The sequence below is a fragment of the Mauremys reevesii genome, linkage group 1, assembly GCF_016161935.1.
Source record: "Mauremys reevesii isolate NIE-2019 linkage group 1, ASM1616193v1, whole genome shotgun sequence".
In the NCBI taxonomy this organism is placed as follows: Eukaryota; Metazoa; Chordata; order Testudines; family Geoemydidae; genus Mauremys; species Mauremys reevesii.
Window position 1 is genome coordinate 161,437,807 of NC_052623.1, and position 27,856 is coordinate 161,465,662.

Here is a 27,856-nt window from a genome sequence, read left to right on the forward strand (position 1 = left end):
GGCGGGGCCGGCTCCCGGCGGCTCCTAGCCCCGCCCCTAGCTGATCCCAGAGGGCCGGGGGTGGTTGATCGAGGGCGCGCGCTCAGTCAGGGCGGGGGGGGTGGAGCGAGGAGCGCCGGGGCCATCCGTTGGCGGCGGCTGCGCGTTCCCCTCCCCCCACCCGCTGAGGCGAAGGGGCGGCACCGCAGGGGACTCGGTCACTCGCAGGGAGTCTCGGCCCCGCCCCCCGGGCTGCTATGAGGAGGAGCCGCCCCTCCCCTCCCCCCTTGCTAGGCACGTGAGTTATCCGGGCGCGCTGGCGGGAACCTCGATCCCGCTGCGGCGCGCGGGCTCCGGCCGCTGTAAGGCGCTTTCCCGCCTCCGACGTGTGCGTCCGCGCGCGTGGCTCGGCCGGCGCGTGTCTGTGTCCGGCCCCCGGCTCTGAGCCCCCCCCCGGTGGCCGTGGGGCTAATGGTGGGGGAGGCGCCTCTGAATGTCAACACCCCCCTTCCTCCGTCCGTGAGTCCCTAGGCGGGTGAGGGGGGGAGCAGTGACGGCAAAGGGACGTGTTTGGACCGTTGAAATTCAAATACACCGAGCCGTTCCCGCGGCCGGGACCGCTGCAGCCAGGGGCGGCTGCTCTGGCACAGCGCTCCGGAAATAGCGGCCCCGGGCCCGCGGTCCCTTCCAGAGAGTAGCTCCTGCTCTGCCCGGCCGTGCCGCAAGTGGCTCTTGTTCCCAGGGGAAGTTCCCGCCCCGGGGGCAGCGTGCTGGCGGGCCCCTTTGGGTGCAGCAAGGGCTCCATCAAAACAAAGACTAACGGTCACTTGGGATTTTTTGTTAATTATTCCAAATTTGGGTAATTTATTAATTCGGTGTTTGAAAATGAAAGACTCCGTGGGCAGAGTGCGGGGGGGGGGGGGGTCAGGACACGTGTGGGACCATCCCTGCGTTCTGCGCTACAGGTCAGGGAGTCAGTGACACCCAGCAGCACAATCAGGTGTAACTGCTGAGATGACACTGTTACAATTTGTTAGAGGCGCCTTTCACAGTATAACATTTTCAGCTATGTCAGCGGTTTTGGAAAACAGTGCTTAGTTAGTGTCTGTTCCTTTTGCTAGCACTTTCTCTAGTCAAAGTACAGAAATCCTGTCAGCAAATGCACTGAGTACCTATTTAATTTCATGATGTTGAAATAGAGAAACTGATTTAGGGCCCATTTCCTCACACGTCTGCCCAAGGCCTAGTCTTCACACAGATTTTGTATTGGTATTCTGTTATTAGGGATGAGGGTTTTTTACCAATATATAGTTATACCAGTACAAATCCCTAGTATGTTTATGCTGCTATACAGGTGCTTATATCAATATAGCTTAGTCCCCTTCCTATATGGGAATAAACTATACTAGTATTAAAAGATTTATATCAGTACGGTGCCTGCACTGTGTGTGTACCGCTTAAACTATATCAGTATTGTTAAAGAGGTACAACTTTTGTGTGTAGACAAGGCCTGTGCACATGTGAGATTAGGCCATAGAGTCTGAAAGATATTATCCACCCAGTTATAAAAAGGTACATATCATAATTTGGGAGGTAAATTATATGACGGTTGTTTTCATAAGAGAAATTTCTGTAAATCTAATAACAGATAAAACTACTCTGTACTTTTAAATAATGGCACCTGGAAACAAATTCAAGAACTCTGAACTGATATTACTGTGTGAATGGGAAGAATGCCTTTTTGTAGGAAAATGTATGGAGGAATTTTGTGATCACGTTGCAGAACACTTGAAAGAGTATCGACAACATCCTCTGGAAAGAACAGGTAATATATCTGTCTCATTCACCATACAAATAATATTGCAGTTTTGAAGATTTTTGTACTTTGTGGCCCTGATCTTGCACTGGCACTTTGCTGGTAGAATGAAGTCAATAGGACTCGTATGTGTGCGCTGGTGACTACACACCAGAGTCACTTGCAGGACTGGGGCCTATTTTTGTTTTTTTTATTTGCATCTGATTTTGCTGGTTTTCTCTTTTTCTAAAGCTATAGTAGTAAAATAGAAATAATACTAATGTAGCTGAAGTCATGAATCAGAAGTTTAAACTCAGTTTCTTCTTGAATTAGGGCTAAAGTGTGGTGTTTTTTTTTTTTTTTTAAATTGGTAGTCTCAAAAAAGAATTTTTGGATTTCTGGAACTTATGTGTTAAGATTTTTAACTTTAATGTGGAGGTTGGAGAAATCAACTTAGAGGAAACTTGCCCTTTTTTGTATCTGTTTTTTGTGAATAAATAAACGGTATTTACTTGCTCCTTTTATGTATCTTGCATCTTTCTTCTATTGGTATTACAGTTACTTACAAGAAAAACTCAGAAGTTGTATCCCACAGAAAATTATAAGCAGTCTTTGTAGACTGTAATAGCAATAGTGTAGTACAGTGGTTCCCATACTTGTCTCGCCGCTTGTGCAGGGAAAGCTCCTGGTGGGCCGGGCTGGTTTGTGTACCTGCTGCATCCACAGGTTTGGCCGATCGCGGCTCCCAGTGGCCGTGGTTTGTTGCTCCAGGCCAATGGGAGCTGCTGGAAGCAGCGCAGGCCGAGAGATGTACAGGCCGCTGCTTCCAGCTGCTCCTATTGGCCTGGAGCAGTGAACCGCGGCCAATGGGAGCCGCGATGGGCTGAACCTGCGGACGCGGCAGGTAAACAAACCGGCCCACCCCGCCAGGGGCTTTTCCTGCACAAGCGGTGGAACAAGTTTGGGAACCACTGGTGTAATAGATATTTTTAATATTGCTGTTGTAGCTCTTATGAATCCTGACCTTTATTCTTAACACTATTTTCACATATTTAATTGCTGGTGTAAATACTAGACTGAGTTTAATTAAAGGTACAGTAAATGGAAAGTAAAATTGAACCAACAACAATATGCACTCAATGCCTCCTCTTATCCAGAGTGACAGTATTTTAGCTCATACATAAGTAAAAAAACTAATTTTTACAACATTCTGTATTGGTCCTTTGAAACCACTGGGCTTGTCCTGGGTTTCTTTGGTGCTCCAGAATGAATAATTCTATGATGTTACAGCTGCGTATAACCTACTGTAGTACTAGGCATGGGAGACTCAAGTAATTCCTGTGTTAATTTTTGTTTTGTTGCCTTATTATGTGGGCCCTATCCTGCAGTTGAATCAATGTGGGCAGATCCTTGCACTCACATGGAGTCCCTTTCAAATTTAGAGCCTCTGCCAACTCACTGTATTGAAACAAGGCAGAACAAAGTGATGACAGTGTGAAAGCCTGCAAACTAAAAATGCCAAACAATCAGTTTCCGTATCAGATATTCTTAAGTGTCCTTTTGAATTCAAGATTTGCACTGTCAAAAATCAAATATTGTGCAACACTCAAATATCCAAACCAAAATTATCAGAAACTCTTTTATCTGAAATAGATATATCCTCTTCTTTCTATGACTTGGGATTTCCTTTGTGTTTCCATACTTAATCATTGTGCCCATTACATTTGGATAATCCAGTTTGTACTATATAACTAACTACTCAGTGGGTTCAGGAAAGATTATTGAATAATTAAAAGTTTGGTTGGCTGTTATACAGGCAGGAGTGCAAATTGATTGTAAAATTTGAAAACATAATCAAGATTTTTGGAGCAAGGACTGTCATTTGCTAAAAGTCCAGTGCCTAAGAATCAGGCCTCAAGTCTTTACTATTATCATTTATATTGTGGTAATGTGTGATAAGTTATATGCAGTGTTCTTGTAGCCATGTTGTTCCCAGGATGTTACAGAGACAAGGATATTACTTCGCCCAACTTGTCTTTTTAATAGTAATCAATAACACTGTAGAACCATTCAATAGTCCTTACTCAGACATTCTAAGCCCAGTGCTCTCTTTCTGGGGAAAATTCCACTAGAATTATCTGAGTTTTGAGAAAGTGAAAAAATCTTGTTCATTGCTGAGGCTTAAAATCTTTAGATGCTTAATTATCTGAACGTAGCCGTTATCCATCACTCTACTAGTTTTACCGATGGTTCAGTAGATCATCACCTAAAATGTAAGTAATAGTTATTTTCTGGTACCTTCTTGAAGATTGTCTCACGCAGTTCCTAACTTAATACAACATTCCTTTAAACATTATTTCTTTTTTTTTGTGTTTAGAGCAGTACCATTGTTGGTGGAGAAATTGTGAATTTTTGGCTACAGGTCCCAGGGAGCTGGTAACCCATGTAAATTTTCATAGTTACCACACCAAGTTGAAATTCTTAGGCTCTCAGTTAAGGGCATCCCACCAAGATTGGCCAGCATGTTCTCAGAACAGCCATAACCAGAATCAGATACCAAGGATTTCAGAGATGTATGTTTGCCAATGGGAGAATTGTGATGTAAGTGAAATGAATGTTGTTTCCTTTCTTGTCTCTTAACTCTACCTTAACCTTCCCCAGCTCCAGCACCTGGAAGAAAGAGGTTTCACTACTGAATTTTTTTATTATTTATTATTGAGTAGTGTTCCATTCCATCTTCATAAGTAGAAATGGTAATGATTGTGATAGTGTTTGCCAAAGTATATACTGTATATAAACACCATTTATTTTAGCATCTGCAACCAATTTATTTTAAATCCAAGTATTCTTTCTTTTGTTAGAACTAAAATGATTTTTTCCCCACTGCACTGCTTTTTCTGTGTTTTAGAAATATATCATACAAAATTGCAAAGTAAGCAGAAATATTCTAAGCCAATGAATATGCCATCAACCTAGTTAAGAGACCCACTGTATTTACTTTGACCATTTTCTGGAACAAAAATTAGACAAGAATATCTGATATTTTCTCAGATATTTGCAGCCTTTTAATGATTCTGGAACTAGATGGCTCAGAGGATGTGTTAATGAGTCTTTCATCTTTAGGTCACTAATTAAAATGTGACATAGCCTGGGAGCAACTGAAAAATGTCAGCTTCTGACAGCTCTTTGGTGGAATATGTAAAATTAATTAGTGGTCTCCATCCAACTCCTAGTGGACAGTGTCTGTATCAAGAGTTGTTTGCAGTGTTGTACCCATGTTGGCTGTTGAAGAGAGCTCTCTGTAAGCTTGAAAACTTGTCTCTTTCATCAGCAGAAGTTAGTCCAATAAAAGATATCACCTCCTCACTTTGTCTTTCTGTATGAAGAGAATGATTACATTTTACGCCAATTAATATCCTCTTTGCCAGTGTTTGCATAGTTGGTAATAACTGAATGGGCTCTGCTAGGAGTGGGACCATATTAGTAGGGCAGCGTGGGGAAGCATGTTGTCTGTCATCTTTGGCCCCCTAAACTCAGTTCCTGTCAGTGGGCATTATCTTTGCATCCATTGGGTTGAAGCCCTGCAACTGATGCTCCATCTGGAAGAGGACTCCTTAGGCATGCCCTTTAGATTGAGAACACTGAACAAGGTAGGCTTCAGAGAACCTTCCTTCACTACTACCTCTTTTTAAAGGCTGTTGCCCCTGTCCAGGTTGGTTTTCATGAAATTTACAAACATCAATCTTTGGCTCAAATAGTTTAATAACAAATAAGTCAATGAAGAATATAGAGAAAATCAGATTAAAACAAAAGACTTGGCATGCAGAACACAGAAACGCTATGAAACTCACTCTGCAAATCTCATCTAGATAGGTTCACTTCAAGTTTAATTCTACAGAGTTAAAAATAAGCAGATGCTTACATTTCTAGAAGAGCTCTCTCTCCCCTTCCCGCCCCCCACTCTTTTGCCCTTTCAAAGTCACATGGTTTCAGGAGTCTCAAGTATGTCCCCCCCATCAGCTTTCAGTTGTTTCTTGTTTGTGACCATTTTTCATTTTAAAGGTGTGCCAGTTCTGGTTGTGGGTACAAACAATGATCCTGATTCTTCAGTGAAGTCCGTGAGATGTACTCTATTTGACTTCACTGTTGCTCTGCCGAGGCACAGAGGTCTGGCTACATGGAGCTCATTGCTGAATTTAAGTCAGTGTAATGTTTGAACAAATGTACTATCTTGAGGGAGTGGAATAGTTTCCATTCTCTGTATAATGGCTATTGTCCCATGTTTCTATTAACATTCCCCCTATCTATCACTGGAGGTATTTCCCAATTTCTTCTGTCAAAATATAGTATTTCACAAGCCCTTTGATCTTAGTCTGCCTAAAGGGTGACTGGATCCTGGTCTGTGTGTCCTCTGAGATGTTAACCTAGAAGAAAGCTCATTTGTTCCTTTGGCTCTGAATTTAAAGAGACAGTGCTCATATAATTCTTAGATTTCTCTCTTCATGTTAATGCATTTCTACATCAAATAAGAATTATTGACAGATTAGTTTTAATCTGTCACAATCTGTACCTGTATAAATAGCAGATTTTAGTCACCAGGGCCTGTATCTACAAAGGTACTTAGGTGCCTGACCCCCAGATTTAGGTGCCTGTATAGCATTTTTAGGTGCCACTGTGATTCACAAAACCCCTGCTTCGCTGCTGCCTAACCCTGTAGGTATCTAAAGTCACTCAGCATCTAAATTTTTGCAGTAAAAGTTACTTAGGCACCTATGTTTCTGCCCCTGGGCAAGCACATTGCTGCCTCATTGTAGTGTTCATGTATTCCAAGGCCAGAAGGGATCATTGTGACCATCTAGTCTGAAAATTATTGGTACAAGTCCTTAATGACAATTGAAATCACAAACCCTGGTTTATAAGGCCAGTGTTCTGATCCATGTGCTAGAGGGCCTTTATGGTATGGATGCCTATCTGCCATCTAAGCCTCCATGTGAGTCATGACTCAGGAAGATAGGCGTCCCTCTGACTAAATTGCATGTGGTGCTCAATCCAGTAAGTGTGTTTCATAGGCCACCTAACACAACACCAATAATGGGGGATTGGCAGGTAATGAAAGAACCTTTATCTTTATCCCAGTGGTTAGGACACTCACCCAGAGTACTGGAGACCAGCAGTTTAAGTCCCCACTGAACTGTAATGATTCTCACTCTTTCTCTGGCCAAATTAATATTCAGTTATTTAAAGTGGAACAGCTTCAAAAGGAAAGAATGAGGGAGATCCACATGAGAATAGTCTAGTGATTTAGACCATGCACCTGAGAGGTGGTAGACCCTTTGTTCAAATACCTTTTCACTGGGCAGAGGCAAGACTTGAACTGGGGTTCCCACTCGCCCACCCACCATGTTTCTGTGCAAAGTTGGTGGCCTCAGAGCATGTCTACCAAATCAGGCCCCACATGTGACTTAGGCAGAGGAATGCTTATCTTCTCCCAGTTGTGGATCATAAGCAGAAATAGATACCTCCCTGCAGCATGGAATTAGACACTTATCTCCATGACAAGGGCGAGGCTTAGATCCCCTCTCATTGGCATCTCCCACTGACTAACTTAAGCAGTTCTGCGCCTAGTGTGCTGAGTTTTGTGGGTGGCCTTAGGCACCTATCTCTCCCCATTCATTGTATAGGAAGCCGTAGGTGCTTAACTCAGGGTTTGTGGATCACAGTGTTCTTGTGGTTTTCTAGGCACCTAAGTCCCTTTGTGGATCTGGGCTCAGTGTACGAAATACAGAACCTTTCACAAACATTCATTTCTCTTTAAAGTTAAAAACCAAAACAGATATAATTAATTACTGTATCATAAGATAATTAGCTGTATAGCTTGACCTGCAGGTTCCATTTCCATTGAGCCTCATAACTTATGGAGGTTACTTTTCCCACGGTGATTATTTTTAAAATATAAAGGTTAAAAAAAAAAAGTCCTTGTGTATGTACTTACTAGAACTGATCTTGCATGTTGATAGGCCTTTAATTTTAAGAAATACCAATAAAACTCAGAGATCTCACATTTTTTCAGGCCAGGAATCAAGAGCCGCCCTGGTTGTGCATGTCAGGAAACTCTTTCTCTTTTGTGGAACATGTATTTAAAAAAAACGTTAACATTTATGGGAGTTGTTCTGATGGGGTAGTAACTTCATTTTCAGTTAGCATATAATCAGTTTTTATGGGTAATTGGGGGTTTTTTGTATGGTTTTCTTCACTTAAGATGAAATATGCCCTTTAATTTTATTTCTTTCTATATGTAGCACTTTGCTAAATATTTCTATACATGTTCCTTCAAGCTTAAACTGTTGTTATGAATTGTATTAATTAAAACAGTGTTTCCCAACCTGGTAGGCAGGCTAGACTAGCCCAGAAAGGTGGGGTAAGATGCAAAACAAAAGAGGAGAGAGAGGGGGCAGGGAAAGCTGCTAACCATTTCCACTCCTATAGCAATGGATAAAGTCCTCCTTGAAAATCACCCATTTTGCCTCCCAGCTTCTGTGGTGGCTCCTAATGTATCAAACTGCAGATGGACTCAATGGTACAAACCATCTGGCTCAGGCAGCAGCCCTTAAGTTTCTCTCTCTCTCTCCTCCACTGCAGCAACACTTAAATATAAAGTTACTGAAATGATGTGCCACCTATGCCCACTCTGAGCAACCTGCACTAGTAGGTTTCTGGTGAGCGGGAGAGTGTAGGGGGGAAACAAAAAAACAAGGGAAAAGAAAGAATCTAGGGAAAAAGGAGAGAGAGAAAAACAATTTAAAAAAATGAGAATAGGTAAAGAAATACGGAGAGTCAGTGACAACTATACCAGGGCATGGTGTGATGGGATGGTGAGGGCTCCTATTTGCTAACCCATTAGAAGAGGGGGCTTCCAACAAAAGAAAAATCGGGAGCCACTGGACTAAAATAGACTGACTTTATCTTTAAGCTACTACAGCAGAGATCAGCAACCTTTGGCACGCAGCCCATCAGGGAAATCCACTGGCAGGTCGGGACGTTTTATTTACCTGCAGCGTCTGCAGGTTTGGCCGATCGCAGCGTCCATTGGTCGCAGTTTGTTGTTCCAGGCCAATGGGGGCTGCGGGAAGCAGTGTGGGCTGAGGGATGTGCTGGCTACCGCTTCCCACAGCCCCCATTGGCTTGGAACAGTGACCCACAGCCAGTAGGAGCTGTGATGGGCCGAACCTGCGGATGCTGCAGGTAAACAAACTGTCCTGGCCTGCCAGTGATTTCCCTGACGGCCGTGTGCCAAAAGTTGTCAATCCAGTGCAAATATCTGTAATAAAAATAATATAAAGTGAGCACTGTACACTTTGTATTGTGTGTTGTAACTGAAATCAGTATATTTGAAAATGTAGAAAAATGTCCAAAAATAATTAATAAATGTCAGTTGGTATTCTGTTGTTTTAAAGTGTGATTAATCATGATTAATTTTTTTAATTGCAATTAATTTGTTGAGTTAATCGCATGAGTTAACTGCAATTAATCGACAGCCCTATTCAAAATTTCTTCAACAGATGAGGCATCATTTACTCTGTGTAAATTCTCTAGAAATCACTTCTCTCAATGTGTTTTGTTTTTGTCATTTGATTTCCTGTCAATACTATCCATCATCTTCATGGTTCCATTTTGTCCTCAGGTTACCTACAACAACCCAGAATGGTTTTATCGGCATGTTGCTATGCATGCATACTCAACTGAGAAAGAAAACATTTCAAATAACAAGAAAGCTATTTGTTGTTGTCACTGGAAAGGTAGCTCACATTCTATATTTAATTTACAAAATATGGAATATTGCCCTAGTAATTTCACTGCCACTATAAAATTTACTGGGTGTCTCATGAAGCACAGGAATATGTTAGCTATCTTCATACAGCCTTTTTCCAGCAATCTTAAATAATTAAAGTACTTTACCTACATTGTAAGCTCCTGATTAGTTTAAATGGATTGCACTAGCAATGCCAAATCACTTAATTAAAAGCCTAGTATGCCAGAGTCCAATCCTTCAAGGTTCTGAGCACCCTCAATTCCCTTTTGACCTCAGTGGGAATTGAAAACTTTCAGCACCCATAGGCTTGGGGTCCTACACTGAAGGCATGTTTCTGAGCTAAGAGTAATGATTTTGCTGCCCTAAAACTTTTTCACACTTTGTAAGAATTCAAAAACAGTAATTTAATGGGTGTTCTGCACATAACTTCAATGGGAATTTTGCCTAAACCAGTAGTCCCCAAACTGTGGGGCATGCTCCAATGGGGGGGGGGGGATGGAGGAAAGTTTAAGGGGATGCATGGTGGGGCCCAGGCCAGCTCCAACAGGGGGCATGGAGGGAGTGCCATCCAGCCCGCTCTGCCCCCAGCCTAGCTCCAGCCCCAGCTCTGTTCTGCCCCCACTCCAGCTCCAACCACAGCTCTACTCTGCCCCCAGCCCAACTCTGCCCTCGTTCTCCCTCTGCCCTGACTCCAGGCCAGCTCCGCCCCCATCCTCAGTTCTGTCCTCATCTCTGCCATCGGCTCAAGCTCCTCTCCTGAGGAAACCGTGGCTGAGGAGTAATGGAGCGGGGGGCGCAGACAGGAAAAGTTTGGGCAACACTGGCCTAAGCCAAAGCCAACTGAAGTCACTGGGAATCAGTCCACTGATTTTTAGTAGGCTTTTGAACAGGCCCTGTGTAGCATTTGCAGAACTGAACTCTTTGTAGTGTTTGCAGTAGTAATGTTCTGACTTTTCCTAAAAACATTTTAGTTGTGCTCCTCTAAAAACTTATTGGTGGACTATATATAATACAATCTTTCCTGTTTGTACTCAAGAGAAAATAAAGTGCTCATATGCAACTGTTCTGTAATCTTATATAGGATGTGTTTTTAGATTGTTCAGGAACATTTAAAGGAAAGCATAAGCTATGGGATCACTTAAGAACCCACACTCAAGAAAGAGTGGTGGCCTGTCCCTCTTGTGGAGCGATGTTCTCCAATAATACCAAGTTTTTTGATCATGCTAAGCGACAGGTTTCAGAGGATCGTAAGTGGATTTGCTCTATTTCTGTTTACATTTATTTAGGGGTTTACTTTTGGGCTGGTTTATAACAGTACATATATAACACCTATTACTATTTTTCAGAAGTGTCAGTTAAATGCAAAATTGACTTTAGGAAGGAAATTATCTTCCTGAAGCATGGAAGTACTTTTGGCTTTGCAATGATTGCTTCATATAAATGATGAATTGGGGTAATGGGGGAAAGAGAGAGAGCACTCAGATGCATATTTAAATATAGTGGCTATCCACCTGACAGTTGTGGCATTCCATTGTAAAAATAGAGATTGCTTCTGACTCCATGCCCATGGCTTCTCAGGGTAACTGCATTCCACTGGAACAGTGAAACTGATGACCAGTAGGAGAAGCTGTTTAATACCAGAGACAGAGCTCTTACAGGAGTTGGACTTAAATTATGGACTTCACTTCTGAAAGTGATCTGAATGATCATGGAACTAAGCCAGGGGCGGCTCTAAATATTTTGCCGCCCCAAGCACGGCGGCATGCCGTGGGGGGCACTCTGCCGGTCGCCGGTCCCACGGCTCCGGTGGACCTCCCGCAGGTGTGCCTGCGGAGGGTCCACTGGTCCCGCGGCTCCACTGAAGCTGTGGGACCAGCAGACCCTCTGCAGTCACGCCTGCGGGAGGTCCACCGGAGCCGCCTGCCGCCCTCCCAGCGACCGGCAGAGCGCCCCCCGCGGCATGCTGCCCCAAACACGCGCTTGGCGTGCTGGGGCCTGGAGCTGCCCCTGAACTAAGCACTTTCAGAGCTAAATGTAACACTCTCTTGAGCTTAGATTTTACTCAATATGTTCTTCACTGCAGCACATTCTCCTACCACCCCCCACCACCGCCCTTCAGCAAACTATAAACTAAGCAGGATATTTTTCCTACAGGCCAGGAAGGAGGAGAGAGATTTTTGTTTTTTTAAATACTTGGAAAATGCTCAGGTACTATGGATGTTACGGTGATGGGGTCTATATAAGTACTCAAACCATAAAGCTCCAAAACTTGGCAGGTTTCAAACTGTTAATATTTGTTAACAGATTGTTGTCTTGTTAGGAGTAAAATTAATATATTGCTAATTAAAATTCTGCAATTACCCTAAACCAGATTTTTTCTGAAAAACATCTAGAATACAAAATAATACTGAAATTGTCCCACTGCTGTGACAGTTTAGTGATCAAATTGACAACTCTAATCTGTGTTTTAAAAATAGATCAATAAATATCAATTGCATCACTGATCAGTTCCCATTAAATTTCAGAACAAGTATTTGTTTGTCAGAATTGTGACAAACACTTTGCCAATGAGAGGTTACTACGAGACCATATGAGAGGACATGGTGAGTCAGTTTTTTTAAATAAATGTTCTACTAAACTGTAACACAACCATAGATAGATGATAATATTATTAAGATACCTTTTCATATGTCAGCTGAGAGAAGCAGTATACAGACTCAAGGCAATTATGATACAATTGTGGGGAAACAGACGTCTTACTATCAGATAAGACAGTCCATATGAGATGGCTTTCTCCTCTTCGCATGCCCACTTGTTTAGGACTTTCTCCTCTTTGTGTCCTCACTTGACTACAAAGTTTGAATATTACAATTCCCTCTTAGGGTTCGTCTTCATGGGGAGGTTATTATAGAGTATAAACTTAAAGCGCTAAAGCTATTCTGGAATAAAAGTGACTATCTGTAATTTAGTTTAATTAACTTTCCAAGTGTATTAAGCTCAATAAGAAAAGGGCACTCTTGTTCCGGGATAAGAGTGTCCATATGTGGATCTACCTAGCAGTAGCTAATGAGGAATAGCTTATTTTTCAGTTGCTATTCTGGTCACTTTCCCCATCCAGACAAGCCGTTAGCATGAGCACATTGTGCCAACCATACATATTTTATATTGGCTGCCATAAAGCATCAGATTATAAAATGACACACTTCTTTCAACTCCCCACCAAAGTGTAGATCCTGCCTACGTTCAGAATTTCCTGTTGCATGCACTCTCACAACATCCATCTTTTATGAATTCCCACCATTATGCCATAAGCAAGTAGGCAATTAGGCCTTTGTTTTACTAGTCCCTAGAGAGTGAAACAAACTCCCCCTTCCCCTCTGAAATTTGTCTCTCTCTCTCCATCGATGTTTTGAAAATACCTCAAAATGCTTTTTCATGTGCATGTTTATTGGAATGTCCACTGTTTGGCCCATATTTATTACCCCTCTGTTCTTTCTTCCCCCTTTTTTCCCCTTATGCATTGTATACCCAAATTAGCGTTAGTTGTTAATTTTAGTGTGAATGGGTTTTTCTAAATGTTTTTATCATAGTGCACTGCAGACTGAGTGTCTTGGCAAAGGAGTGACATAGAAATAAAAGTATTATTATTTCTCCAGTTACCCATGTTACATGTCCATTTTGTGATTTGGTATGTACAAGTGTCTCCTCTCTGAAAGCGCACATCAGATTCCGACACTGTGATGAACGCCCTTTCCACTGTGATCTCTGTGAGAGTAGGTAAGAAGATTTGGAACTCTTAGCTAATCAACAGAAGTTTGGAAATAATTCAGTGTTCAATGAATGTAAGAGGTAACAAAGGTAAGAAAAACGTTCAGCCCTTAAAATAGCAACCCTTTGCTTAAAAAATAAATAGATAGAGGGATGCATTAGTCTGTTGGAACTCATAAAGGCACTTCTTGAACTTATGGTGGAAGTAGGATTGATACTTGATTTCTAGTGCCAAAAGATGTCTTCCAAGTAAGACTATGCATACTGTAAGAAAAGGCCATCAATGATCAATGTAGATCATATTTAGCAACTATTTCCCCCCCTCAATTGATCAGCTGCAAGGGTTACTGGATATTTCTGAGAGAGTCAGATGCTCCTCTTCTGAACTGTCCTCCTGCCACTGGATCATTTTATCCATTTCCTCTCAGCTACCTCTATTTTTCCACTCCCGACTTGATTCTCTTAACTTCCTGGTGGCTCTCACAACTTTCTTTACTTTTTCCAGTTCGGTCAAAGGGAACACTGACTGCGGCATTACTGATGGAGCAAGACGTAATGATATAGGACACTTACATACGTAGGCAGGGGCTGAATTAAATAGGGCCTTGAAAGGGAGGATAAGAAGTTTAAACCTGATGCAGGGATGGATTTCAGGAGAGGTCAGATAAATGGATAACACTTTCATGTGCATGTTTTAGATAGACTGGAGGGAGTAACATGAATATTTGAGGGACTAGAGCGGAGGAAGTTGCTCTTATGACAACATTTGATCAGTGCATGGACAAGAGTTTTAGAGAACAGAGGCGTGGATGGATCATTGAAAAGTTATTGTGGGAAAAGTGGCAAGATTTGGACATAGCCTAGATGCCTAGGAAGAAAGTAGAATCAGAGATTACCCCCAAACCATAACAATGAGACTATTGGAAGTATATTCCCCTTGCACAGATTGTGAAATGGACGTAGAGAGGATAAGTGATTTGTACAAGGTCCCCATTGCTCATCATTGCCAGAACCAGGAATAGAACTCAAGAATTTGTGACTCCCACTCCGGTGCTTCAACCACTAGATCAGGGTTTCTCAACTTGTGGGTTGGAACCCAACATTGGGTACCTGGAATGTTTCCAGGGGTCACATGGCAGCTCCTGTCCCATGAGGCTGGCTGGGCTCGCCTCCCTGCTCCGGGCACTGCAACTTTTGGGGTCCCAGCACCACTCAGGTTTGGCCCAGCTGCCATGTCAGGAGTCTGGATAGACCAAATTTGAGTGAGTGGCACTGCAACCCCATGAGCCAGATCACAACTCCACTCAGACAAATTTGGTCCAATCAGGGGGGAAGGGCCAAACTTGAGTAATGCTGCAATCCCTGAGGTTGCAAAGCCTGGAGCTGAGCCAAGCCCAGCAAGCCCCACAGCACAGGAGCTGCCACTGTGAGGTGAGTGCCGGGCAGGACCCAACTCTCCCCTCCCCCAGGTGAGGGGCAGGATCCAACCAAAACCATCCCAGGGCCTCCACCCTCAGAGTATTTACTGGGTTGCAACAGGCCATTAACATTTTAAAAGGGGTCCTGAGCCTAAAAAAGTTGAGAACCACTGTACTAGACCACACCCTCTCTGCTATTATTGCTGTTATTTGAACAGTAAAAGTAATTTGTTTCACCTATATGCTCCTCAGTTTTAAGAATGCTTATGATCTCCATAAACATGTTGAAACACACAACGATTCAAATGCCTACAGCTGTGATGTAGAAGGATGTGTTTTTACTTCACGGACTTCACAGATCTTGAGGCAGCATTACAAGAGAGCACATATGGTGGGTATTAAAAAAGTAGATGGAAGTATCTTTTAATAGACAATAGGGGCTAATTTTCAAAATGCATGTGTATGTCAAAACACCTGACTTGTGCTTGCATCTAGGCTATTGGGTGCATAATTTAACCCTACAGAGTTGCATGTTCCCAATCTTGAAAACTGGGCCAATATCATGTTTTTCTTTCCTGTAAATCAACAAGCCATTCCTAGCCTGAGAAGCAAAATATTTGAGGACTATACTTCTGTGTCAATTTACTGCACTCGGTCCCTAGAACTAGTACAGCACACAAAAACACAACTAGAACCGGTACATATTTATTACGTGGTTTTTAAACTTGTCTGAGTTATAATCAGGGCCAGGCAAACGGGGCCCATGCCCAGGGTGCTGTACCCAGGGGGTTGCCACAAGGAGCTCGGGCTTCCCCTGGCTAGCTGTGGCTGGACTCCTCTCTTCTCCGGCCCCTCCCCCGCGCTGGGCCAGCGGGCTTCTCCCCGCCCCTCTGCCCCCTCCCACACACTCTTAGCCAGGTGGCTGAGGGCTCGGGCTCTGCCCTGGCCCCCGGGAGCCCAGAGCAGCGCGGCCAACCGCTCGCTGCCCGGAGCAAAGCCAAGTCCCTCCCTGCCTGTGGCCCTGCACCGTTCGGTCTCTGACGGGGCGGCCAGGCTGGGGCCAGGAGGAGTGAAACTTCCGTGGGGGGTGGGGTGGAGGATGGGGGAGCTGGGCTGAGCTGGGAGGAGGGGGGACTTAAAGTGACAGTGTCTCTCAAACTCCCTAGCACACACAGGTAGGGTGACCAGATGTCCTGATTTTATAGGGACAGTCCCGATTTTTGGGTCTCTTTCTTATATAGACTCCTATTACCCCTCACCCCTGTGCTGATTTTTCACATTTGCTGTCTGGTCACCCTACACAAAGGCTCTCACACCCACATACATTCTGTCTCTCACAACCCCCCAACACACAGTCACACACACACTCTCTCTCTCACACACAAACTGGCTCTCACACCCACATACTCTCTGCCTCTCACAGTCCCCCAACACAGGTTGTCTCACACGCAGTCTCACACTCCCCAACACACACACTGTCACACAGTCCCCCAGTACACAGTCTCACACACACACACACACCCTCTCTCTCTCTCTCTGTATTACTGCTTGGTACTTCCTGTCAAAATGCTTGTGGTGAGCCAGCAGTGGCTAGGGGCTGCAGGAGGGGTGTGGGCTCCAGCAAGTTGCAGCCTCCATGTGACAGTGCGAAGCCTGCCTTGAGCCACAGGCCAAGCGCCAGGCGCCACAAGCCACTGCAGCAGCACAGAAGTAAGTGTGCAATACACCATATACCATGCCACCTGCGCTTCTGCTGACAGTGGCCTAGGAATTTGCTAGTTGCAGCAGTTACTCATTGTGATGTTATCTGATTAAAACATGACCATGCAGATCATTGTTGGAACCACTGTTATATATTTGCAACAAATCTTGTACAAAATGTGGCATGTAAGATGTCTATAAAAAGGTTACGATTTGCTGAATATGTTTATGCTCTCTGTATGCACGTATCATGTTTGTACTTGAAGTTATAAGTATTGGCTCTATACCTGTATTTCAAATGTTTGCTCCTGGGTAACGCCCACAAGGTAGTTAGCAACACGTCTTGAAGGGACTAGTCAAAGTAAGTGGCTCATCAAGGGACACTTAACTCACAATGGACCATGGGAGACGCCCATCTACATTGAATGGACTTTCCTGTGGACATTCTATATGAAGTATAGGTAATGGCCAGGGGGAGCCCAGGGAGCCTGTAGGAGCCAGGGATGATGAGGGGAGAGGGAAGGAGGCGCCAAAATACAAGTTCGCCCAGGGCACCATTTTCACTAAAGCTGGCCCTGGTTACAATGGCTGATGTATTGCAATCCAGTACTATCCAGCTGATGTTCGTTTAAGCTGTAGTTGTTTCACGGGAAGCCATAGACCCTGCTATCAAGACTGAGGTATCTGCAGTATAATTTTAGATCAGAGAATTGCAATATTCAGTGGAGGTTATCTGTCAAAAATGTGTACTTAGAAAATAATGTAAGTATTACAGGAGTATAACATAGTTAATATAAATTTTTTCTTACTTTAATTTTACTTTGTATTTATCATCAACCTCAGTTACTGATTTCCCCACCATCTTTTCCTCAGAATAATGGCAATCTAAAATATAAATGTCACATCTGTCAGAAATGTTATTCCTGGTGTTACACATTGACTCTGCATCTTCGCAAGGTGCACAAACTCAGCTGTCATTCTCGCTTCAGGTATGTTATCAATTCTTACCCAAAGCAAAAAATGAAATCTTCTTTTTTCCTGGGGGGGTGGGGCAGTCTTGTATAAGGGATACAGATATTTGGTTGATTACCATATAATGCTCAATTTAGAGAATGAGGAGCTCTTCTAATAAAATATATTATGAATAGATATCTCTTCTATGCAGGTTCATGTTTAGAGTCGCACAAAGTAGTTAGTGCCATTATGTTTGTTTCTTTGCATAAATTTTGTTTCCTTTAACTACCGTTTCATACATTGCAATTTATGATTTGGGTTTTAAATGCTAGCTGTTTGGATTTAGTATGCATTTTTGTAATTTTGTATTTGTATAGATGTATATAAAAGCTACAGTCATTTTTATTTTCATTACTTTAATTTTACTTTCTTAGATACAAAGAATATGATGATGGGTACTTGAGGCTGAATGTAGCAGTTTATAATGCTGTCATGGGTTTAGATCAGGGTCTTGAGAACAAGATGGCACCAAAGAAGTCTTCAGTAGTTCAAAACAGTACTGGAAAAGACAGCTATGCCTCTTGCGAAAGAAGCCATTCATCAATGGAACTACATACCACAAGATGTCAGAGATGGTCACAGACTATTGCAGAAAAGGTTATGGTAGAATCAGACACCTCCATAATGGAGCCAGTGTATTTTGAACTTCAAACTACCCCACAGTCATTTGAAAACTCTGCTGTTCCCTCTGAACTTGATCAAGCAATGACACTGAATACAAAGGAAAAATTAATAGAAATTGCAATAGGCTTGGGAATTCAGGTTGCTGTTTAAGAAAAATGCATTTTTTTGGATTTTACCTTGGGATCTATTTAGTACTCCTGGAAGAGTTCATTATTTTAACTAAATATGAAATATACAAAGAGTCTGCATTGTTTTCACTTGTCAAATTTTGTATGTAACGTGTATATATTTGTTAAATATGCTAAATATACTAAATTATTTTATCTGAATAAATGATATACACCAGAAAGGTTTTGCTATATGTTCAATATGTGATACTTAGATAACTGACTATTCCAACAAGAAGGCATTGGATTTCATTAATCTGTGTGCTGTTGTTGTCTGTCTATACAAAAGAAACAAAACTATCCCATAAAGGCAAAATTCTGAGCCAGTACACTAGACAAAGGGTTTGATCTGGTAGATTGTGCATTGCTATTTTTTGATAAACATTTTTCATAATGCATCTGGTCTACAATATTTCTAAGAAGTGTCTTTGCCTTTAGTTAGTGATGTTAAGTATATTTCAAGTATATACTAGAGTAATTTTAAGTGTCTTTCAAGTAGTTTACTTTGGCTTTAAGCTATGATGTGTTTTGTAAATTAATATAATTTTAAAATCTTTTTCATTGTTTAAAGGTGATTACAATTCAAGAATTGTTTGCATTCATAGAATAGTGAAAAAGATGTTCAGAGAACTGACCTTGGTTTCAGATAGCACTCATTATAGTTGAGAGATTACGAAGTATTTCATAATAATCATTTGGGCACTAGAACTGGTGACTGTAGTTTTCAGAAATAATTCTATGCAGCCATGGTTATTAGAACCTGTTAAATAAAAAATGTTGGACGTGACTCCAGTATTATTTAGTTTTTTCATTCACTTATAAAGGGTGCCAATAATGAGACAGCTACTGCCATACAATAAAATACCTTTTATTTAAACCTAAAAAAGAATAAGCTCTCCAAATAAAATGTACAGGGATATACAGTTTCAGAAAAACGGGGACAGGGTCATACCCATTACAACTTAGAACAAACCTAGTATCCATCAAATCACCCAACCTACAGAGCGATCAGTTCTTGACCAATAAGAAGAGTGGAGAAACAAGAGTAGCAGATATAAAAGCAAGGGGAGGGAGCCCAGACAGCCAAAAATAGGCCAGCTGAAGTAAATGAAAATTTGATGTATACCCTAAAGGCAGCTAAGGAGGGGTTCTGGCAGACTTTTTCTGGGAGGGAATTCCACAATAAAGAACCCTCCTTTGAGAAAAATGTGTGTCCATTCCAGTCCTAATTGAATTAGCCACCAAGTTCAGACCTGCCCCTTATCACCTAATTGTTTCAGAAATTGTTATAGGATCTTTTACTTCTAATTAGATGCCTATCAGAGATGGAATCTTTGAGGTATTTTAATTAAACAAAAGCCACAGAAGTTTTTCATTTTTTGATCAAAATAATGCACTTTTTGACCAAGTTCCAATCTATACATCTGAACCACCACCACTGCAGCACAGATATCTACCACTTGAGCTATAGTGCCTATGCATTATGGTTGGAGTCCTGCTTGGCTCGCTCCCTCCTGTCCTAAAAATTGGGGGAGTACCTGCCCCTTGTAGTGCCCCCAGAGAAGGTTTGATTTGATGGGGCCATATGCTGGGTCAAGAGGGGTTTTTGTGGGAATCCCAGGTTGTCTCTCTCATCCCTCACCCTCCAGGAGTTGGGGGAGCATATGGTGATGCATATGGTGCCCCCTGAAGAGGGGTGAGTAGAAAATGGGATGCTGGTGTGAGATTGGAGGGATTGATGGGGGGGAGCCCAGCCTGGCTCTCCCCTCTGCAGTTGCTTTGGTAGCTCCCAAATGTTCCCAGCTGCTGCAATGTGTTGGCTGCTGCAGCTGCTTTGGTGGCAGCATGGACCAGGGTGTCTAGAATAGTGATTGATCTTGGTAGGCTGCCAATACTTATCTGTGGCATGCCAGTAAGAAAAAGAAAATTGGGATTATTTTTTGTTAACACTTTCCCTCTCACCCAAATCTGAATGGAATTTCATTAGGCAAAAAAAAGGCACTTCTGTGGCCTGAGGGATTTCTTCCTGCTGACTATCAAAGGCCTGCTGCAAACAATAGAGCTATTAATGCTTCTCAAAGAAAATAATCTTTTAAAATGGAAAGTGTTAAGCAACCTAAATCAACGGGTTATTACCAGTTCCCCTGTAAGGGGCACTAGAAAAATGTTAGGCCTCAATCCTGCCACTGATTCCCACAGCAGACCCCCATACCTGCACTGAGCTCTACTGCCATCACTGGGGACTCCATGCAGGTGCAGGCATCCACTTGCATAAAGTCAGTTGCAGGATTAAAGACTTAACACAAAATCAAAAGTCCATGTAGTGAATATCAATACATGAGAGGAGAGGAGGATGTAGCCCCCCCCCTCCATTCAATGGGTACATTATACTCAAATTCATCTAATCTGTGGAGTTGCTGCTCTCCCTGTGGAGCAAGGGGGTCATAACCCTCCCCATGGGGATGGGAGGGCTCTGCCCTGTATGTGGCCAGGAGCCACTTTCAGCCCTGCTTATTCCTGAGCTCCAGCAGTGTTGTTGGGAGTGGTGTCCCAAACCCCACTCTTACCTCTGGGCTATTGGCTTGGTGGATTGCCTCGGCTGGGTGTGGTGATGCCAGCAGCAGCAACAATGAGATCAGGGCCCAGCTGGGCCAGGCAAGTCCCTCCCCACGTTCTCATGATGGAAAGGCAGCAGACCAAACCTGAGATGGGTCCTGTGTAACTGGATAATCTGGGCCTGATTTCTGTGGGTGCAACTGAACCCATGCTACAGCTGCTTCTGCATGAGACAAGTAATAGGATGAATGCATGTAGTGGAGTAGTTAGTCTACAAACTCACTGTATATTATAAGCCTGCAGGAATTGCTAATAGTTAATGTGATCCTATTAAATGTACTGTTGTAAGGTATAACAATTCTGTTAGATCTGCAACCATGCAATGACAAGTTTTTTCAAAGGGAAATCATCCCTTTGAAAATCCATACTTTTATTTCCTCCTCTAGTTACTTTATTAATTACACCATACTCCCCCCATCCTGCAAACAGTTATACACATGTTTAACTTCACTATTATTCATGGTGGTAAAATTAATCATATGCATGTTTGCAGGACTGGGGTCTCAGAAAGCTGAAAGTGAAATTTGTTTTCAAATCAGATTTGTAATTCTCTAGCTTAATAATATGTTCATATACTAATTCCTGTGCAAATCAAGAGGCTTTGTTTACACTGCTTATTCTTACTGCTCATGTGCACCAGTACTTAGATCCAGTTGATAGGCAAAATGGTTTTCAGGGTTTATTGGTTTTGTTTTCAGCTGTGTGTGCGCCTGTTTGCACTATGCAAAACAAAATATAATATAAAATGTGATTCTGCTATTTTTTTTAAAGCTCTTCAGTGAAAAAAAAGCTTTTTCATTTCAATTTCACTACAGTGTTGTGATTCCAAACTGCAAAACCTATGTGTTAGTCATTCAGTCCAAAAAACCTGAAAAGTAAAGTCACCAGGAATGCTCTGGTGTTTGTAATTAGTTCCTGTTTAGCCTTTACTTTCAAGTTGTTTTCTTCTTAGGTTTCGCAGCTGTATTAAATATAATTGGAGGCTATAAAAGGTTGCCATTTCCTGGAGAGGCCTGTAGAGGGTGCAGGTGTACTGAATGCTCATGATGATAACCCAAATCTTGCCATTAGTTTGGTGTTATGCATTGTTCTGTGCAGTTTGTGTGTGTGTGTGTGTTTATTAAAAAAAACAAGATAATTTAATAAATGTTTTAAGCAGCTATTTCTTGGCTAGGAAAAGCTTTGTTAGAAATGTAAAATCATGTGATATGCTGTGTGAGACCCCGGCTGAAAAACTGCTGCTTTACTCCCACATATCAGGTATGAGAGAGCCATGATTCACTTAGGGCCAGATCCTGTTCTAATGGAGTCATTTCATCAGTCAATGTAAACTGGCATAGCACGATTGAAGTCTGTGCATCTATGGAAATGTATACTAGCTGAGGATCTGGCCTTTTAGCTTTAACGGATGTCAGTGCCACAGGACTGTGCCCTTGGCTTTGAGGAGATAACGGGAAAGCCAGCTCACCAGTGCCGCAGTACTGACGGACAAACAGTACAAACCAAATTCATTAGATGCCCTCCTGCTCACCTTGCAGAAGGAGGAAATGCACCACGAGATGGTTACACCTACCAGAAAGCAGCAAGACTGAGTTAGTGGAGATGGTAGAAGAGCAGCAATCTTTACTCAGGGGCTTGAGGAGCTCAGTGGGGAAGGGGGAGCCACACATTTTTTTCTTAATACTATAGAAACAACTTTGGTTTTCAGTTATTTATTTTAATATTCATTTGTTTTATTTTATTCATATTTTGCACTTTTATAGGTTCCCCCTTCATCTGAGGATCATGTTATTGTGGGTGGAGCCGGTAGTGACACATAGTTAAGGTTTCCTAACACTTTCCATTATAAGGTCCTGATTTGAGTAGTTTATATGTTTGCCAAATGTTAATAGTTCTGACTGAAATTTCTCATGCTAGATGTCTACCTTTGCCTGATTTGGGGGGAAAATATCAGCAAAAATAGTCCAGCTCTTTCTAAGAATGCAGTTAGGAAAAAACACAATGTTTTCTTCATATTATACGTATTATTACAACTGTTTAATTTAAAAGCATGGATTTGAAAATGGGCAGCGGCGTCTGCCTGGTGTCAGGGATGTGCCTTTTGCCATCCCCATGGAAATCTGCCCATTTGGCCAAATGATAAGCCTCTAAAAAAAAAAAATCACAATTCATACTTGCTCAGTAGAGGTTTATTGGAATATTGCAGCTAAATTCTCAGAAGATTCTGTCTGTACTGAGCATGCTTTATTCCCAGAAAGTGATGGAACATGCTCCTTCCCAAGGCTGCAGGGCTGAGTAGAACTTTCCCTGAAATTACTATTTCTGGCTGCAGAAACTATTGTGGTGACTGGCACAAGAACTAAGAGCACAGAAACTCTCTCCTGTGCTCTTGATACCTGCCTTTTTGGTGCCCAGGAGAATGGAGGTGAAGGATGCAGCCTAACTGGACTGCAGAGGGGTGAAGAGAAATTTTTGTGGGGGTGGTGGGAGAGAGTGGAGTGAGCCAGGAAAGGGAAAACCAAGACAGGAGCTTTGGGTGATGGTGTGGGCAGAAAGGGGCTGCTTGGAGAGGGCTGGGACAGGAACAGGCTGGAGGGGAGAAAGAAAGAAAGGGTCAGTCTTGATGGAGGGGGTGGAGAAATGGTGGTAAGAAGGGTCTAGTCTGTACCATTAGAGAATACTCACCTCCAAAACCAGAATTCTCCAATCTCACCATTCTTCTGTTGTCAACAAATGGGTATGAAACCCACTGATAAAATGTGCATCTCAGCCCTTCTCTAGTGATTGGTCCATGTAGAAAATGTCAACATACTACTACTACTACTACTATTAGTTGCTCCTTTAGCTCAAGTAGTAGAATTTGTGCTGTGGATCTAAAGGTTCCAATTCTGCTGATGACCCATGCAGAGGTCAATATGTTTTCACACGATGGATTTTTTTGTTGTTGCTTTTTAAAAAAAAAATAATTTGGAAATAACATTTGAAACAACAAGTTCAAAGACTATAAGGTTGCAAAGTCAAGCACTTAAAAGTTAGGAAATGCCAGAATTAGAGTTGCTTGTGCAACTTTAATTATGTGATCACCTATAATTTTTGCTACAGAACCTCTGCCTCATTCAGTGCACTATTTCTGGCATTCCTGAACTTCTGAGTGCTTGACTTTGCAATGTTACTGTTCTTTTAATATTTAATATAATTACATAAAATTGAGGTGTACTAAATAAAGTTCAAAGCATTCTTTGTATGCTAAAGCATAGAAACATTTACCCTCTTACTACAAAACATCAGTTGTTGCTAGATCATCAATTACGTGGTGACAATAGATTTTGGGGGAGACCCAAGTGTGACTATTCATTCCCTTTTTTTATACTGATCTTGCTCTAGGTCACACTCCTTTATATTGGCATAACTATGCTGTTTGCAGTCATTACTATGTTTGAACGAGCTTTCCCTTTTTTTGGTTCATGGTATGTTAGTGTTGCAACAGTCATTTTAATAGAATACCAGACTGTTGGGCAAGTCCATCTTTTCTGTGCTGGATTAAGTTAAGCAAATGAAGAGGAAGAATGGTCTACTGAGTCAGGCATAGGAATAGAAAGCTGGAGCGTTCTGTTCCGGTTCTGACACAGGCTGCCCCTGTGATCTGGAGCAAATCATTCTGGGTGGGATCCATGAATGCTGAGCGTTGCAGACCCTAACTTTTAGTTGTCTAGAAAATCACAAGAACACCACTGCGATCCACAAAGCCTGAATGAGGAGCCTAGGCTCCCTATACAATGAATGGGGATAGAGGCTTCACACTCTGATCCACAAAGCCAGCACACTAGGTGGGGAGCTGCTTAAGGTAGCCGATGGGAGATGCTGGTGAGAGGGGTGTGCACCAAGCTCTGCCCCTCTCTGATATAGGTGCATATGTCGAGGGTTCCGGGAACTGGGGGAAGATAGTCCTTCAGCAGCTTATGTTCCCTATGGGGCCTGAAACAAAATGGTTGGGAGAGAGGAGTAGCTCACTTATAGCCCTAAGGGATAGGCTATTCACCCAGGATGTGGGAGCCCCCCCAGTTCAAGTTCCCCCTTCTCCTAAGTGGGAGAAGGGATTTGAACAGGGCTTGGCTATCTCTCAGGTGAACTTGCTTTTGTGTGACCTCACCTGAGACAATCTATCTGGAAGGCATGCTTAGAAGTTGTCTACCAAATCAGGCCCCACCCACGAGTCTTGGGCAGCCAAATGCCTATTTATCCCAGTGTGTGAGTGGCTCTAGGGCTTAGGCGATAGGTGACCGGATGATTATGATGAGGCAGTAGAGTGTATGCTCAGGCAGAAGATAGGCTCCCTGGCACCTAGAGTGAAGCTGCAGTGAACATTTATAAAGGGAAAAACACAGGCACCAAGTGAATTTAGTTGCCTACAGGGATAGGTGGCAACCAAGCAGGACTTTTGTGGATTTCAGTGGTGTCTAAAAACAAGACTTAGGCACCTAAGTACCTTTGTGGATTGCACCAACTGTGCCTCAGTTTCCGCACCTCTAACATATTTCCCTACTTTCAGCTTTTTTATTTGTTCAAATATTACAGTGAAAAGCACAATCAAAATGCCTATAAAGGTCCTCACATTTTCAAAACCAGTCATTGATATCTTATGCCTCAGTTTTTGGGTGCTCAAGCTGAAACATATAGGACATGGTTTTCAGGATGCTGAGCACAGACAGCTTCCATTAACTTACTCCCTGAACCTACAAAGATACATGCACTTGCTTTTCTTTACACAGGGTGAGCAGTTCAATTAAAATCTTTACTTGACTTTAAGGGGATTGTTAAGTATGTGGAAAGCTGAGCATGTGCATAAATGTTTGCAGGACTGGGGCCTTAACCTGGAGATGTGAGTACTCTGCATGTATGGGTACCCAAGGTGTCACACGTTGGGCACCCAAAATCTGTGGCTACTTTTGACCAAATTGTGTATAACAATATATTGGTTTGGACTATAAGGTCATGTAGTTCCATATCTGCTATTCTGTTTTACAGTACAGTATAGCAGCCCAATATCACAGATCTTTCATGCATAGGGCAGAGCTGAAATCATAGAACCTTCAGATTGTTTTATTCCGTGTATATTGAGTAATATTTAAAGAAGAACCATCCTGAAAGAAAAGGTTGAAGTGCAGTACAAAATCTTGTTCTTCGGCATGACTTGGAAATGTAAGTCAGTGACAATGGAACACAACTAAGGGAGTGAGATTTCTTTGCAATAGCCACAGCAAGTGGGAAGGTGGAGAAATAGAGGGTGGAGAAACACACTGGGGAAAGTTTTCCAAATCCATTTTCCCATGTGACAATAAATGAGTCCTGTCAGGGTTAGGGAAAGCTAACATAATGTGCTGAATAAGTACTGTTTGTGCAAGTTAAATATACATCAAGGTCTAGCTGCCAGTCCGGCAAACACATGCTCATGTATCATCCCCAGGATGAAAGTTTCTTTAATTGACACCTATAGTTATTACAGGGACATCAGCTTGAAAAAAACACTTGTGTGAAAATACTGTACCTGCTATAGTTACAAGTAACCTTTGAGATGACTAGAGCTGAAAGAAATTCGGCTCCAATCCTGCAAACAAATAGACATGTGCTTAATTTAAATCTCACTAGTAAAATTAAGCACATTTAAAAGTGCTTGCAAGATCAGGGGCTTAACTCTTGTAGTTGCTTTCTCTCTCTCGCTCTCTTTCTCAGTATGTTTATTTTGGGTACTTAGCATTTTGTACACAGTCCTTTGCACTATTTCTCCATTATAGTCAGACAATCAGTCAACTTATTTCTATACACTTCTGTATAGAAAAACAGCAATTGAAATAAATCAGGACACATTTTCGAAAGGGACTTGTGAGAGATCTGCCTGCAGGAGACCTGGAGCAGGCTTGCTAAATGAGCCAGTTTGAAACACCTGGCATGGGTAAGGCACCTCAAGCAGTTTATAAGAGAGCTGAAGACTTTTTTTTTTTTTGGGGGGGGGGGGGGGTCGGTTGGTTGCTGACTCTGAGAGGGTTCTAAGGGAGTCAGTTCTGAGCAGCACAGCTGCAAGCTGACCCCAGAGTCATATCCTCTAAGAACTGATCATCAGGAGCCCTTTTACTCACCCAGGCTCTGAGGTAAGAGCTAAGGGGCTGGTCAACTCATTTATAACTCTATCAGAAGCTGGAATTTTGCTATGTGAGTGAATTTTAAACAAGTAGATAGAGATGACTGTGTGTTGGTAGCCTACGGTACTGCTTGGAAGTCTTAGGGTGACCAGATGTCCCAATTTTATAGGGACAGTCCTGATTTTGGGGTCTTCTTCTTATATAGGCTGTTATTACCCCCCACCCCTGTCCTGATTTTTCACACTTGCTGTCTGGTCCCCTTAGGGAGCCTCACTTACAGTACTGCTGCTCCTGCTGTGCCTATTCTGTGGGAGGCAGCTCTTTTCTCCTTTGCTGTCAGTGGGGCATGTCTCAGAAGTACTGAAGTCACCTATGACTTAACTCTTGTGCTGTCACACAGGTGTAACTTGGCTGAGAAATTAACAGCTGAATGGTAATAAATTGTGAATACCAGTGATGATTGAACATGGAGAGATTCTAAATAAAGAGCTCAACCATGTGTGTAGCTGCTTCTATTGCTTCACACTGACCCAACAGATGGAGTAGGCTCCAGAGTGATATTTGGGGTTAGCATGAGTGTGGGTGGGCTGTGTTGTGTGGGTGTGGGTGTGGGTGGACAATGAGGGCTGTGTGCTGCAGTGAGGGGCTATGTGTCTTTTGAATTATCATGTGTGCTGGCTGTGACAGGGCTGCCCAGAGGATTCAGGGGGCCTGGGGAAAAGCAATTTTGAGGGCCCCTTCTATTAAAAAAAAGTTGCAATATTATAGACTACTGTATTCTCGTGGGGGCCCCTGTGGGGCCTGGGGCAAATTGCCCCACTTGCCCC

At 42.6% G+C, this 27,856-nt stretch overlaps 2 protein-coding genes and 1 long non-coding RNA gene across 8 annotated transcripts in view; 2 read left to right on the top strand and 1 right to left on the bottom strand.

The window, feature by feature from the left end:
• Positions 1–141: 141 nt before the first annotated feature.
• Positions 142–19,063, top strand: LOC120377228 (histone H4 transcription factor-like). 6 transcript variants are annotated; one of them, XM_039497031.1, is made up of 10 exons: positions 142–273; positions 1,628–1,804; positions 4,152–4,375; positions 9,456–9,570; positions 10,679–10,831; positions 12,110–12,187; positions 13,241–13,361; positions 15,023–15,161; positions 17,345–17,460; positions 17,860–19,063. In XM_039497031.1, exons 2-10 carry the CDS (start codon positions 1,654–1,656, stop codon positions 18,257–18,259), a joined length of 1,497 nt encoding a protein of 498 aa, XP_039352965.1. In that variant the 5' UTR covers positions 142–273; positions 1,628–1,653; the 3' UTR covers positions 18,260–19,063. The 6 variants fall into 6 exon arrangements, with proteins under 6 accessions (XP_039352965.1, XP_039352963.1, XP_039352969.1 ...); XM_039497029.1 differs by having other exon boundaries at positions 252–341; XM_039497030.1 differs by lacking the exon at positions 142–273 and adding an exon at positions 363–498.
• On the bottom strand, positions 18,949–27,706 carry LOC120377294. Its single transcript, XR_005587482.1, has 3 exons — positions 27,308–27,706; positions 26,438–26,497; positions 18,949–19,036 (listed from the first exon to the last, which is right to left on the bottom strand). It is a non-coding gene; the product is annotated as an uncharacterized LOC120377294 (long non-coding RNA).
• The window catches only part of RIPK4 (receptor interacting serine/threonine kinase 4), a 54,730-nt gene continuing 53,797 nt past the window's right edge, over positions 26,924–27,856 (top strand). Inside the window, exon 1 of the mRNA XM_039497028.1 lies at positions 26,924–27,038. The gene's annotated coding sequence lies outside the window, so the exon portion shown is untranslated. The remainder of the gene's footprint in view (positions 27,039–27,856) is intronic.